At 47.2% G+C, this 14961-nt stretch overlaps 2 protein-coding genes across 4 annotated transcripts in view; one reads left to right on the top strand and one right to left on the bottom strand.

The window, feature by feature from the left end:
- LOC309512978 (uncharacterized protein) overlaps positions 1 to 9455 on the bottom strand; it is a 58336-nt gene extending 48881 nt beyond the window's left edge. Inside the window, exon 1 of the mRNA XM_082188753.1 lies at positions 7135 to 9455. Within this exon, the coding sequence (XP_082044879.1) occupies positions 7510 to 8955 (1446 nt within the window). The 5' untranslated portion in view covers positions 8956 to 9455 and the 3' untranslated portion in view covers positions 7135 to 7509. The remainder of the gene's footprint in view (positions 1 to 7134) is intronic.
- The window catches only part of tmcc1a (transmembrane and coiled-coil domain family 1a), a 76231-nt gene that overhangs the window by 17348 nt on the left and 43922 nt on the right, over positions 1 to 14961 (top strand). The gene's annotated exons all lie outside the window — the stretch shown is intronic.

Genomic DNA, 14961 nt, shown 5'->3' with positions numbered 1-14961 from the left:
GGTCAGACCGAGATCAGATGATCTCTGCATATTTGACCCTTAAGCACAGACAGATAATGCTCAGTCTCTTGCTTTGCTTCCATAACACAGAGCTTAAAGTCCCCCTGTGGTGACAATCCAGCTTTTAATGTAGTGTCTATGTGGTGTTTTTAATAAGCTTTAAGACAAACCATGTGTAAATTCATAAGTCGACAGCATTGCTGAGTATTTCCTCCTTAAAACTGCAGTGAACCAAAGAGTCTCAAACACACGCTTTGAAATCGCTGGTGTTTCTGACGTCACAAACTACCTTGTAACCAATCAGATCAACGCGTGATCGTCAACCAGTGGATCTCTGAGCTGAGTGAGTGAGTGGAGGCGGGGCTCATTTGCATATTCATAGAACCGCGTATACTAAATGAGGCAAGGGTGTCGAGTTACATTCATTCATACATACATTCAAGCTATTTTAAGGTATGAAGATTTTTTGAAAAAACGCTTAAATATGTAATTTTGGTGATCAAAGAAGTAGATTTAAGGGATATAGTTGCTGACTACAGGGGGACTTTATGATGCATCTAAAGTAAAGTCTGTTCTGGGTTTGAGATTTGTGTAAGTTGCTATCTTGTTTGATTTTTACTGTTTCTTGTTCAGTTTTCTGTTAGTTCATGTTTCTTTTTTTCTTAGTTCATTAGTTGCATTAGTAGTTCATCGGTTTTTGATTTGCCCTCATGTGTTTCAACTGTGTCTTGTTAATTAGCTCGTTTTGTCCCTCGTGTTTCTCTGTGTTTATATAGCCTTCATTTTCAGTTGTTCTTTGTCAAATCTTGTCCATTTTTATAGTGGCTGTTCTGTTTATTGAGTTTTTGTTTCCCTGATATTCCTGAGAGGTGTGATTTTGTTTTCATTAAACTAATTGCAAATAGATCCAGCTCTTTATTTCTGTGTTTAATTTGAGATCTCCTTGACAATTAACAAATGATTTTTTTAGCTAACTGAAAGGTGGTGCTTACATCCATTTCAACCTGAGTTTAGCATTTCAGTAACACTTTATTTTACTGTGTCCTTGTTACACGTTACATGTGCTTATAATATAACAGTAAATTATGCATAATCACAAGCAACTAACCCTAAACCAAACCCTAATCCTATAGTAAGTACATGTTGTTCATTGATATTACTCAGTACTTGTGTGTGTGTGTGTGTGTGTGTGTGTGTGTGTGTGTGTGTGTGTGTGTGTGTGTGTGTGTGTGTGTGTGTGTGTATATATAATTGTGATATATATTCCATTTGTGATAGCGAAGTGTGTGTGTGTGTGTGTGTGTGTGTGTGTGTGTGTGTGTGTGTGTGTGTGTGTGTGTGTGTGTGTGTGTGTGTGTGTGTGTGTGTGTGTGTGTGTGTGTGTGTGTGTGTGTGTTCATTGATGTGTCCGGCTGAGTCATGCTTCCTGTTTTTTACTCCTCTTATTCTCTCTGGATTGTCTTATTTTGGGATGTGAGGATGTTTTCACACACACACACACACATGCATGTTTGTTTCACTATATAAGTGAGAATGATGATGATTTCTTCCCCACCAACACATATAAAGCATAACATGATTTGGGTGATTAATGAGTCTTTTCAAATAGTGAGAACCACTTTGAGGTAAATTTCGCTTATGAAAGTTAACCAGGGTTTTATTATAGTAAAAGGGAAGTAACCATGTTTTTGGCTATACCATGGTTAAACTATGGCTAGTGAAGCAAAACCATGGTTAATTTGTGGTTACCATGGTTTAACTATAAGTATTGCTTTATTTGTAGTAAAACCATGGTTCATTTTTGTAAGGGTTCCTTTCAAGTCACTTTTTGACATGTTTCACTATATTTGGAGAGTTGGACATTTCTGCTGATAGTGTACATTCATTTGTTCGACGTTTTAAAACAAGAACATCCACAAATGTCCACTAAGGGATTTTGTTTTGTCACATGTACAGCTCAGTTATATGTCGCCTTTATGAAAACCCATTTTAGCCACATAAGAAAAAAAAATCATGTTTTTGTTTATTTTAATTATGACATAAAAAGTCATAATTATGAGAAAATGTAAATGTCATGGATTTTATAGGATGAAAAGAAAAGTATGACAACTTTCTATCTCACAATCTTCTGTCATAATTTCAACTTTATCTCGTAATAAAGATTTACCAAAGCATGATTTCTATCTTCTGATGTGGTAGTGTGAGCTGCTGTAGTTGACTGTTTTGGTGAAGACAGCATCGCCCTCTAGCGGGTGTGTGTGTGTGTGTGTGTGTGTGTGTGTGTGTGTGTGTGTGTGTGTGTGTGTGTGTGTGTGTGTGTGTGTGTGTGTGTGTGTTAGCTCTGAGAAAAGCTTGTTTGCACATGACATTTTGATATTCCCCTATGCATTGTAATGGCACTCAGGCATTTTTAAATGTGCTTTAAGTGTCTAAATACCTGCAGTTCTTTCATCAGCTGAACTGTTTATTTCCTCACCACAGACATGCAGTGTGTTCCTGGTATCAGTTTGGCTTTATTGGCTCTAACCAGGAAATGTTGCATGTAATTTTACTGATCTTTGCATGACTGGTTTTATTTTAGCTCGGGGCGTTCTGTATTCTACTGAGAACATTTCATGTTTCTGCTTAAAATAGTCTAATCCTCCCTGAGATGTGACCGCCGAATATTCCATAACAAACTCTAGATCCAGAAACACACCAGACGTTGTTTTGGTTTAATGCTCTAAATCTAGATGAAGATAACAGTAGGGTGAATCTCACAGAAACACATCTAATGACTCCTGTTGTGTATGAGTATAATGAGTGTATGAGTCATTAATTGGTCCGATCTCGGATGAAGACTCAAACAAAGATTGATGTTACGTAAGAATTCACTCTGATAACCTGTGCAGAGACACACACCACAGAGAACACACTCCACAGAGAACACACACCACAGAGAACACACTCCACAGAGAACACACTCCACAGAGAACACACTCCACAGAGAACACACACCACAGAGAACACACACCACAGAGAACACACTCCACAGAGAACACACACCACAGAGAACACACTCCACAGAGAAAACACACCACAGAGAACACACTCCACAGAGAACACACACCACAGAGAACACACTCCACAGAGAACGTACTCGGTTACTAACGTAACCTCGGTTCTCTCTAGAAGAGGGAACGAGTACTGCGTTTTGTAAAAACGCTACGGGAAAAGTCTCTTTTCACGAAATACTGAAGCAAAAAATTATCCTTAATTTTCATACATGTAAAGCGCGTTGCGGCAGTGCTTAGCTATGGCGAGACGGCTCGCTCGCTCATTGGCTGCTCTGCAGCAACTGCATAAGCCTATCGAGCGAGGCCTGAGGTGACGTCAGGCCAATGAGGACGCTTCGTGCCCTCCTAGCCATTTCCCGCCGAGACGGGTGTGGCTAGCCTCTATATAAGGAGCTCGAGAAGGCTGATTCACTTGATTTTCATCGCCAAAGCGAACCAGAGTGAACCGTACGCACCGCAGAGAACGCAGTACTCGTTCCCTCTTCTAGAGAGAACCGAGGTTACGTTAGTAACCGAGTACGTTCTCTTACGAGAGTCCTCTCGTACTGCGTTTTGTAAAAACGCTACGGGAACCCCTTGTAAAACGCCGTGCGTGCTGGGATAAAGACACCGATCACTGGAAGCAAACCAGGTGTACAGTGCATAATCACCAGATAGACTCACAAAGAGCCTGGGATTACATAATTCCCTATATTGTAACGTCCGCGGACGTAAAACATGACCTCACAGAGAGAGTCTAGAGACAAGAGGGGATTCCTCTGTCCTTATAAGGTTGCGTCAGCAGACGCGAATATGACATAGCATAGACAGGGTGGGGAAACCTGAGCTAAATGCGGGAAATGTGGGTCTTACACAGTTCTGCCCATAAGACAGTCGGCAGCGCGTTGCGCATGCGATTTCAGTGTTCTAGTTAGACAGCTGAATCGGCTACACCGATAGTAGCTTAGCCTGCAAGGCGGGAACCTCTAGGTTGTAAAACCTAATAAATGTCGACGGCGAGGCCCAGCCCGCCGCCGTACATATATCCTGTAAGGAAATCCCGCTGGACCAAGCCCACGAGGAGGCAACACCCCTCGTGGAGTGCGCTCTAACTCCCAACGGGCACTGGAGGCCCTTGGCAGTATAAGCCAGCGCTATGGCGTCAACTATCCATCTGGATAAGCTCTGTTTCGAAACAGCCATTCCCTTGGAACGTCCACTGAACGAGACAAAGAGCTGCTCAGTCTGTCTGAAGACAGCAGAGCGGGACACGTAAGCTCTTAAAGCCCTAATGGGGCAAAGAAAACTTGAGTCCCCTTCCTCACTTGATCCCGGCAGGGCAGACAGGGAGATGACCTGAGCCCGAAATGGTGTGTTGAGGGATTTTGGCACATAGCCATGCTTAGGTTTGAGTATGACTTTAGAGTCGTTAGGTCCAAACTCTAAGCACGCTGGGCTCACAGAGAGCGCGTGCAGGTCGCCTATGCGCTTCACTGAAGCGAGAGCCATCAAAAACACTGTTTTGAAAGACAAATGTTTGAGGCTAATAGATTGGATAGGCTCGAAAGGGGCACCTTTCATGGCCGCCAAAACCGTAGAAAGGTCCCACATAGGGACTGAAGGAGGTCTGGGAGGATTTAGCCTCCTAGCTCCCCTGAGGAAGCGGATGACTAAATCGTTCCTTCCTAGAGACTGCCCCAGCGTTGTTCCAGAAAACGCTGTAATAGCCGCCACATAAACTTTGAGCGTGGAAGGGGATCTGCCCTTATCCAACAGCTCCTGTAGGAAGGAGAGAACCTCCGTCACCTCACAATCGAGAGGTGATATGCTCCGAGCTGTACACCAACCGGAGAAAACCGACCACTTCGAGGCATAAAGCCGCCGAGTCGACGGCGCTCTGGCCTGAGTGATGGTATTTATCACTCCCTCTGCGAGGTTAACGGATAACCGTTGAGCGCCCACACGTGAAGCGACCACAGCTCCGGGTGCGGGTGCCAAATCGAGCCCCCGGCCTGCGAGAGGAGATCTCTCCTCAATGGCACTGGCCATGGAGCGATGTCTGCTAGCTGCATCAGGACTGGGAACCATGCTTGGTTCTTCCAGAACGGTGCTACAAGCAGCATTGAGCATTTCATTTCCTTGACCCGCTCTAACACCTGAGGCAGGAGGGAGACGGGGGGAAAGGCATAAAGCGGGCAGCGCGGCCACATGTGGGACAGCGCGCTGTCGTTCTTGGAAAAGAACACGGGGCAATGAGCGTTCTCGCGGGACGCGAATAGGTCCACCTCCGCTCTGCCGAATCTCTCCCACAACAGCCGGACTGTTTGTGGGTGTAGAGACCATTCGCCCAGGGGAATGTTGTTCCTGGACAGTCTGTCTGGGCCCACATTCTGGAGCCCAGGCACATGCACTGCTCTCAGCGAGCGCAAATTGTGCTGAGCCCATATTAGGAGGCGTTTCGCCAGCCTGTACAGGGATGTGGATCTCAGACCGCCCTGGCGATTTATATAGGACACCACGGCCGTGTTGTCCGAACGGACTACGACGTGTTGGTCCTTGATGTGGGGATAAAAGCGCGTTAGCGCATTGTGCACTGCCAGCATTTCCAGGCAGTTGATGTGTTGGAGCTTTTCTCGTTTCGACCACAGGCCGAAGAACGGTCTGCCCTCGAGCAGCGCTCCCCATCCCGAGGTGGATGCGTCGGTCGACACCATCCTCACTCCCGAGGAAGTCCCCAGGCTTACACCTGATCGGTACCAGTCGTCCGCCAACCAAGGTATCAGGGCTGTGACACAGCTCTGATTGACCTTGAGACGCAACCGGCCGGACACCCACGCTCCGCGCGGTACTCGCACTTTCAACCAGAACTGCAGAGGGCGCATGCGGAGCAAGCCCAGCTGGAGAACCGGTGATGCTGAGGCCATGAGACCTAGCATCCTTTGAAACGTCCTGAGCGGGGTAGACGCGCCGCAGCGGAAAGATCTCGCCACGCGCTGAATGTGCAGCACGCGCTGTGGCGACAGCCGCGCTGTCATAGACTGTGAGTCCAGAATGGTACCCAGAAACGAAATCGTTTGACTGGGGTTCAGTGAACTCTTTGTCCAATTGACCGTGATACCAAGATTCTCGAGGTGGTCGAGTAAAATGGTTTTGTGCTCCACGAGCTGTGATCGTGATTGAGCTAGGATCAGCCAGTCGTCCAAATAGTTCAGCACTCGCATGCCTCTGAGTCTGAGAGGAGCGAGCGCCGCGTCCATGCATTTCGTAAATGTACGAGGTGCCAGGGACAAGCCGAACGGAAGGACTGTATACTGGTATATCTGACCCTCGAAGGCGAATCTCAAGTATCGCCTGTGATGTGACGCTATCTGTATTTGAAAATACGCGTCCTTCAGATCTATTGACATGAACCAGTCTCCTCGGCGAACCTGCGCGAGGATTTTCCTGGTCGTGAGCATTTTGAAACTGCGTTTCACTAATGCTTTGTTCAGCCGTCTTAGATCCAGTATGGGTCTGATACCACCGTCCTTTTTGGGGACTAGAAAGTATCTGCTGTATAGCCCCCCTTTGCTTTGAGCTAGGGGTACATGCTCTATCGCCCCTTTGCATATCAGTTTTGATATTTCGGCGCGAAGTAGGTGTGCTACTTCTAAATTCACCGTAGTCTCGACGCGCGCTGTGAAGCGGGGAGGGCGTCGACAAAACTGTAGCGAGAAGCCTCTCTTTATAATGCCTAGCACCCAGTCCGAAACCCCTGGAAGCGCTGCCCATGCTTCTGCATGGCTGGCTAAGGGCTGGATGCGAAGCGCGCTCTGTTCGCCGTGCGACAGAGGTGCTTCGAGGTGCGATAACATAGGCGTTATGCCTGTGGCATTCGAGGCGGGGGGCGCGCTTAATACAGCGGGCAGAGCGCTCGTCCTCGGCCTTACTACAGTGCTTAACTGAGTGAGGGAGGTCTGAGCGAGCCCCGCGGGACTCATGTCTGCGAGTAAATGTGGGCGGGAAGCAGGCACATTCACTGCTTTGGACGCGCTGCCTGTCTGAGCAGAGCGAGCGCGCACAGGTTTCGTTTTTACAGAGAGCCTGTGGTCTGTGAGACATAGTGTATGTGGGCACTGGGAAGTGGGCACTTTCACTATATTGGAAGCGCAATCGACCTGAGTCGATTTTATGTGCGCGAGCCCTAAGTGTAGGGCTGTGCTTGTGTGTAGGGATGGGCACTGAGGAGTGGGCATCGACACTACATTTATAGCACCAACGGCCGTGGCCGGGACACCAGAAAATACACTCTTTTCGGGATATATCTGGGTAGCCGTGAAAACGGCTTTTGTGTGCAGGCGAGCAGGCAACTGTGCAGGCTTGCGTCTTGCAGAAAACGCTGGAACAGTCGCAAGTCTTGGGACTGAAACAGCGGTGCGCTTGGGTGAGAGACCGGCCGCAGCGGGACTCACACACCTGCGCTTCCCTAGGAGTGCTAGGACTTCTTCGGGGCTTCCGGCTTCACCACAATCCTCGGCCGCGGCCCGCGCTGAGCGGGGCGTCGGCTGGTAGAGCGAGAGCGGGACCTAGAGCTGTGCTGCTGTCGCTGCTGTCGCTGCTGTGAAGGTGTGGCGGAAGGCGGGGGCTGATGCTGAGAGCTTCGCGGAGTCTGTTTTTCGCGATTCGCTGCAGAACCGGAGCTCTTCGGCAGGAAGTGCTTGAAGGCTTGAGACGCTTTCTGGGCCTCGGTAAATCTCTCCACGAACTCGGAGAGAGAAGAACCGAAAAGGCCAGCGGAAGACAGCGGGGCGTCGAGAAACGCGTTGCGCTCGGAATCAGCCATTTCCGTGAGCGTAAGCCATAGATGTCTCTCAGCAACAGTGGCGGAAGCCATACATCTTCCCATGGCCTGTGCAGCAGACTTGGTAGCGCGGAGTGTTAGATCCGAAGCGCTCCTCAGATCCGCGATGCAGATAGCTTCCGGTCCCATCTCATCCAACTTACGGAGGAGATCACCCTGGAATATCTGCAGTGTAGCCATGGTGTGTAGCGCTGACGCAGCCTGCCCAGCGGCGGAGAAAATTCGCGCGAGCAGCGTCGACGTCATGCGGCAGGCTTTGGAAGGCAACACCGGTTTAGTCCGCCGTCCAGCAGAGGGCGGGCAAAGGTGGGTCGCTATCGCCTGTTCCACCGGCGGAAGTGAAAGGTAGCCTCGGTCTTTCGCATTATCCAGGGAGGAAAATGCTGGCGACACAGACGAGCGCGTTCGCGCAGAGTAGGGCGCATTCCAAGCCTTCGCCACTTCTTCATGAAGCTCAGGAAGAAAGGGGGCGGGTTTAGATTCCGGAGAAGTGCGCTCACCAGGGAGGAAGCTACCATCCAGCCGGGTACGAGAGGGGAGTTCCGGTGCAGACCACTCGAGGCCGAGGCTCGCCGCGGCCAGCGCGAGTACTCGCATGAGCTCCTTCTCGATGTTGGCTCTCGTAGTGGGCTTGCGGGCAGGAGGCGCGAGGTCCTCAGAGCTCGCCCAGTCCTCGCTGCCTGAAGCTAGCAGAGAGCAGGAATCCTTCTCTCTCGACGCGGCCTCAGAAACGACTTCCTCTGATGAAGCGGCGGCAGACTGCGGGCGCTGAGCATCAGGAAGTGAAACAGGAGAAGCCGGTGAAGCAGGCGGGCAAACCGGCGAGCTTGGTCGAGCTGGAGCGGGTTCCGGGGCCCGCTGCGAGCGGCGCTTCTTACGGCGCGGCAGCGCGGCGGGGAATGCAGACTCTGAGAAGGATGCCAGGCGAGTCCGCAGAGTCACCATCGGCAAAAGGTCGCAGTGAGGGCAGCCGCCCTCAGCGAGCGCGAGTGCTGCATGGTTCTCACCCAAACAGGAAACGCAGATGACGTGTTGGTCTCCCTGGGCGAGTGGGGCTCGGCACGAGCCACATGAAGGCATTTTGAAAAAGACGCAGCTCTTTTAGGGGGTGAGTGTCGCGGCGGCGAACACACACACACACACACACACACACAAGAACAGAGTAATAAAGGATATAGCGCCGGAAAGCGCAGCAGGTACGGCTGTAGAAGGCGGCGTTGCCAGCAGCTTCGAGTGGCTCGTCCCGCTGAAGTGCTTGCCTCAAACGACGCTTGCTTCCTCGTGATCCAGCGATGCGTGAGCTTCGCTGAAGAGATGAAAATCAAGTGAATCAGCCTTCTCGAGCTCCTTATATAGAGGCTAGCCACACCCGTCTCGGCGGGAAATGGCTAGGAGGGCGCGAAGCGTCCTCATTGGCCTGACGTCACCTCAGGCCTCGCTCGATAGGCTTATGCAGTTGCTGCAGAGCAGCCAATGAGCGAGCGAGCCGTCTCGCCATAGCTAAGCACTGCCGCAACGCGCTTTACATGTATGAAAATTAAGGATAATTTTTTGCTTCAGTATTTCGTGAAAAGAGACTTTTCCCGTAGCGTTTTTACAAAACGCAGTACGAGAGAACTCTCGTAAGAGAACACACACCACAGAGAACACACACCACAGAGAACACACTCCACAGAGAACACACACCACAGAGAACACACTCCACAGAGAACACACTCCACAGAGAACACACACCACAGAGAACACACTCCACAGAGAACACACACCACAGAGAACACACACCACAGAGAACACACTCCACAGAGAACACACTCCACAGAGAACACACACCACAGAGAACACACTCCACAGAGAACACACTCCACAGAGAACACACACCACAGAGAACACACACCACAGAGAACACACTCCACAGAGAACACACACCACAGAGAACACACTCCACAGAGAACACACACCACAGAGAACACACTCCACAGAGAACACACTCCACAGAGAACACACACCACAGAGAACACACACCACAGAGAACACACACCACAGAGAACACACTCCACAGAGAACACACACCACAGAGAACACACTCCACAGAGAACACACTCCACAGAGAACACACTCCACAGAGAACACACACCACAGAGAACACACACCACAGAGAACACACTCCACAGAGAACACACACCACAGAGAACACACTCCACAGAGAACACACTCCACAGAGAACACACACCACAGAGAACACACTCCACAGAGAACACACTCCACAGAGAACACACACCACAGAGAACACACACCACAGAGAACACACTCCACAGAGAACACACTCCACAGAGAACACACTCCACAGAGAACACACACCACAGAGAACACACTCCACAGAGAACACACTCCACAGAGAACACACACCACAGAGAACACACTCCACAGAGAACACACACCACAGAGAACACACTCCACAGAGAACACACTCCACAGAGAACACACTCCACAGAGAACACACTCCACAGAGAACACACACCACAGAGAACACACACCACAGAGAACACACTCCACAGAGAACACACTCCACAGAGAACACACACCACAGAGAACACACACCACAGAGAACACACACCACAGAGAACACACTCCACAGAGAACACACTCCACAGAGAACACACACCACAGAGAACACACTCCACAGAGAACACACTCCACAGAGAACACACTCCACAGAGAACACACACCACAGAGAACACACTCCACAGAGAACACACACCACAGAGAACACACTCCACAGAGAACACACTCCACAGAGAACACACTCCACAGAGAACACACACCACAGAGAACACACTCCACAGAGAACACACTCCACAGAGAACACACACCACAGAGAACACATACCACAGAGAACACACACCACAGAGAACACACTCCACAGAGAACACACACCACAGAGAACACACACCACAGAGAACACACTCCACAGAGAACACACTCCACAGAGAACACACACCACAGAGAACACACTCGTTCTGGATCTTTCTGGTCTGTCTTCAGTCTTCAGTCTGTCCAGCTCATGCACGATGTCCCTGTAATTCAAATCTCGAAACAGTGTTTTATGAAAAAAGTAAAAATGTAGGGGTGTGTGTGTTTGTTTGTGTGTGTGTGTCCTAGAGTTGTTCAGAATGAACTGGTTCTGCAAGTGAGAAGAAACGTAAATACCCGCAGGTCATGACATCATCTGTTACATGAATAGTGCAATCTGTTTATTAATGCGGGAAATATTTAAGGAATGTGGTGTGTGTGTGTGTGTGTGTGTGTGTGTGTGTGTGTGTGTGTGTGTGTGTGTGTGTGTGTGTGTGTGTGTGTGTGTGTGTGTGTGTGTGCGATTGTGTGTGTGTGTGTGCGCGAGTGTGTGTGTGTGTGTGTGTGTGTGTGCATGTGTACACTTACTGTCAGTCAGAACATATTTAAAGAGAAGGAATGGATCTCTAAGTTTGTTGCTTGAAACACTTGTATTCATGGTGTTAAAGGGGTCATGTCATGGTGACTCAAGTGTGTGGAGTATCAGAAACTGAACACACATCTGTATACTGTCTCATAGGGGTGGGCGGTATGACCAAAATTCTGTTTCACGGTATGACTAATTTTATTTCACGGTAACGATATATTTCACGATAACGATATATTTCACGATATAGTAATTTATACATGTAGTTATTCTCTGACAAAAAAATTTACAAAAAAGGCTTTGAATCATTTTTCTTTTATTTGGTAAATTATTTCTTTGCTAAACTATTTTTAATAGCTAAATATAGTAAACAAAACACTCTCATCAACTTTTAGATGAACTGCCCCCAACTGATTGATATTAAATACAACTTGTAGGTGCAATTAAGAGCGTTGCTGAATAATTTTTCAATTTCATGTTATTGCTCTACTTCATCAATCAGTTTATAATATCTGAATATTTTGTATTGAACTATTCTATTCATAATAAATTAGTTACTTCCTTTTAATTTGGGAGGATATTAGTACATACTAGTTATGTTTAAATGTTTTCCCGGTACATTTTTTTTTTGCCATGTCTGCTTATTATACTGCGTTTTAAAGGGTTTGTTTAGCTCTTTTTGTGATATCTGGCAACCCGTCACCTGGAGCTTTAATCAAGAGAGGTTCAGAAGTGTCAAGGTCATCAAGTTCATCAAGTTCATAAGTGACTAGGAGAACAGCAGTATGAAAACCGAACAGCAGCTACTGTTAGTGTTGACTAAATGTTAGTGTGTAAATTATACACACCTTGTAACTGCACCATTATTTTACATAGCTCGGTGAACAGACACACCGCGCAGGGCTGTGGGTGTGCACGCGCGCGTCTTTTGCATCAGTAAAATGCGATCGGTTAATTTGAGTGACAAGTTGTAATCACGCATTGAATCAAAGGAAGATTTTATCAGCTGGTTCAGTGGCCAATTGTTTGGAGATAGAAATATATAACTCGCGCTGCATATTTAGTAATTTTGCCTCAGATACAGGATTACACATTCGCTTTAACAAGCAGGTTGTTCATTACCACGGCAACAGCTCGCGTGTCATGCTGAATGCGAGTTTTGTGTTTAAAAAGTAACTATACATAAGAGACGGAAAGATGCAGATAACTATACATTATTTAAGATTATTTCTATTCGTTACAATATTGATATATGAACTGTTGTTGTCAAGGAAGCTTCATGCTTTCCCCGTTGCGCTCGTGCACTCCTCTAAACTGTAGCCTACGGGTTCTCTAATCTAGACTGCTGCGCCTTTTCCCCCGAAAATATCACATTAACAACAACCCTTTAGAAAACGTAATTCCCTTGTGGATCCTCTTGATCTGCTTTCTCCATGTTTCTTTGACAAATCTCAGTGTCTCAGTCTCTCGCACGCTGCATGTGAGTTAACCACACCCACTTATTTACATGTCGCAGTATACACGGAATAAAAAAATCTGTTACGGTTGACATTTTCTACCGCGGTAACGATATATACCGTCATACCGCCCAGCCCTACTGTCTCAGTGTAGACAGCATCACTCATTATAATGGCTTCTGTTTGCTTCACATCCAGTGTAGGCGAATGTCAGCCTTTAGTTGGCGGGGCCTATCGTGTGATGATGTAAAACGATTCGTCGATGTCTTGCTCTGGAGGCAGGCATATGCAAATGTATTGGCCTGTGTGACATCACAGATCACACAATATCAAAACAAGCTGTTTTTGGAGCTTGAATAGATAAATGCTTTGTTTAAAATGAGATTTTAAGCAATGAAACGTGCAGGATGTTTTAATGGAACAAAGACCTCTTGTATGTCATTGACATATATAGAATATTAGAGTGATTATCATAAATGATTTACCGGTGTACATCATTATTGTTTTAATAATCTTGAATCAGAATAACTTCCTCTTCTCTTCTCTGATGACGAGGGCGGGGCTATAACCTGGCACTCACATGAGATCAGCCAATGGCAAACCACAACCATCCAATCAATTCCACACAGAGACAATCAAGCCCCGCCCACATTTGTTCTTGTTCCGGAAGCGTTTCACTCGGATATACGGCACAATAGAGAAGAAAAGACAAACTAAATCTCCCTTTCATAATAACTTTAAGGTTCATTATTTTGGAAGTATAAACTTAATTTGTGTTACAGACATTAATTATACCTTAAATCGTGCAACTTGTTAAAGAAAGTTGTGCTATGACTTACAAAACAATCTTAGACTTACACTGAAGGTGGAACTCAAATACTGAGTAATCGAGCATGTAGACACAATCCAGCATCAAAAAAAACCTTGAAAATCTAGTTTAAACCATGTGCTGTGCTTCATTCACTGGACACAGCCGGTTCCTCTCCCGAATACACCGACTGAAGAGTCTGAATGAGGCCTAGAGTTATATAAGCCTTTTCTCACTTAAACCACAGATTCAGTACATTCTCTCTCTCTCTCTCTCTCTCTCTCTCTCTCTCTCCCCATTCAGAAGAGTTTTGGCAGTTTCTCGTCCAGCCCTCTTACGCACCCCATTACACACACACACACACACACGCACGCACACACACACACACACACACACACACACACACACACACACACACACACACACAGTGGCTCAATACCTTTGTGTGCAGCAGTTGTGTGGAAATACAGTGTTTAGCATGTATTGTTTTGTAACTGAAAGCAAATCCAGTCATTAGCCTGGACACAGTGGATGGTTATGATCTGAGTCTGTGATTGGTTGAGGTTGGTAGGTCAACATAACTCATTGGCTAAGCCCTTGAAACCCGTGAATGAATTCGCTCATTAGTTGTCCAACACTGTTTTGTTGGCCAGAAGATTCCAGCCGAGACAAAACCCTTCTCATGGGCTCTGGCTCTCTCTCTCTCTCTCTCTCTCTCTCTCTCTCTCTCTCTCTCTCGCACACTAAACCTTCACGCTGAGCTTTTTGGGTTTTTCTTTCCGCAACATTCCCGGCATGAACTCAGAACACTTGCTTTTTCAAATGCAGTGTTTCCATTGACATTTCAAAGTACTGTAAGAGTCCAGGCCTGAGTTATTATATTCCATCTCAGTTTTAAGAACGTCTCTCTCTCTCTCTCATGGACACGATATCCTTTGCTCTTGTTTAAGCTTCTCTGCATGTTGTAATGGAATAGCAGAGATACTCCTGACGCTCGAACCGAAGCTTTGACCCGAGTGAAGTCTTGTCAAACCGGCTCAATGATTTCTCCAATGGACGTCATTCTCAACCTGATAACGCCAGACTCCTCGCCATCCACCTCCCCGACCAACACCGTGAGTCCAGCGTGTTTTCACAAAACTTCTACATTTTGCAAAATCGGAATATTGAACTGTGCATCAATACTCTTGTCTGTATTTAAGCAAACTGCAGTTCTTGATTTAGTGGTTTTCATGTTGAAATGTTTTCACCCAAAAAGTCAAAATTTTCTGTGCCGTTCCAAACCTATGACTTTCTTTCTTCTGTGGAAGAACCCAGTTAACAGGGAACGTTCTCAAAGTTATGAACTAAAGTTCCTCCAGTAACATTAATAGAACGTTCTTTCA

This window comes from Leuciscus leuciscus, assembly GCF_965113295.1.
Source record: "Leuciscus leuciscus genome assembly, chromosome: 13".
NCBI lineage: Eukaryota > Metazoa > Chordata > Actinopteri > Cypriniformes > Leuciscidae > Leuciscus > Leuciscus leuciscus.
This window is presented reverse-complemented; position numbering and strand designations above follow the sequence as displayed.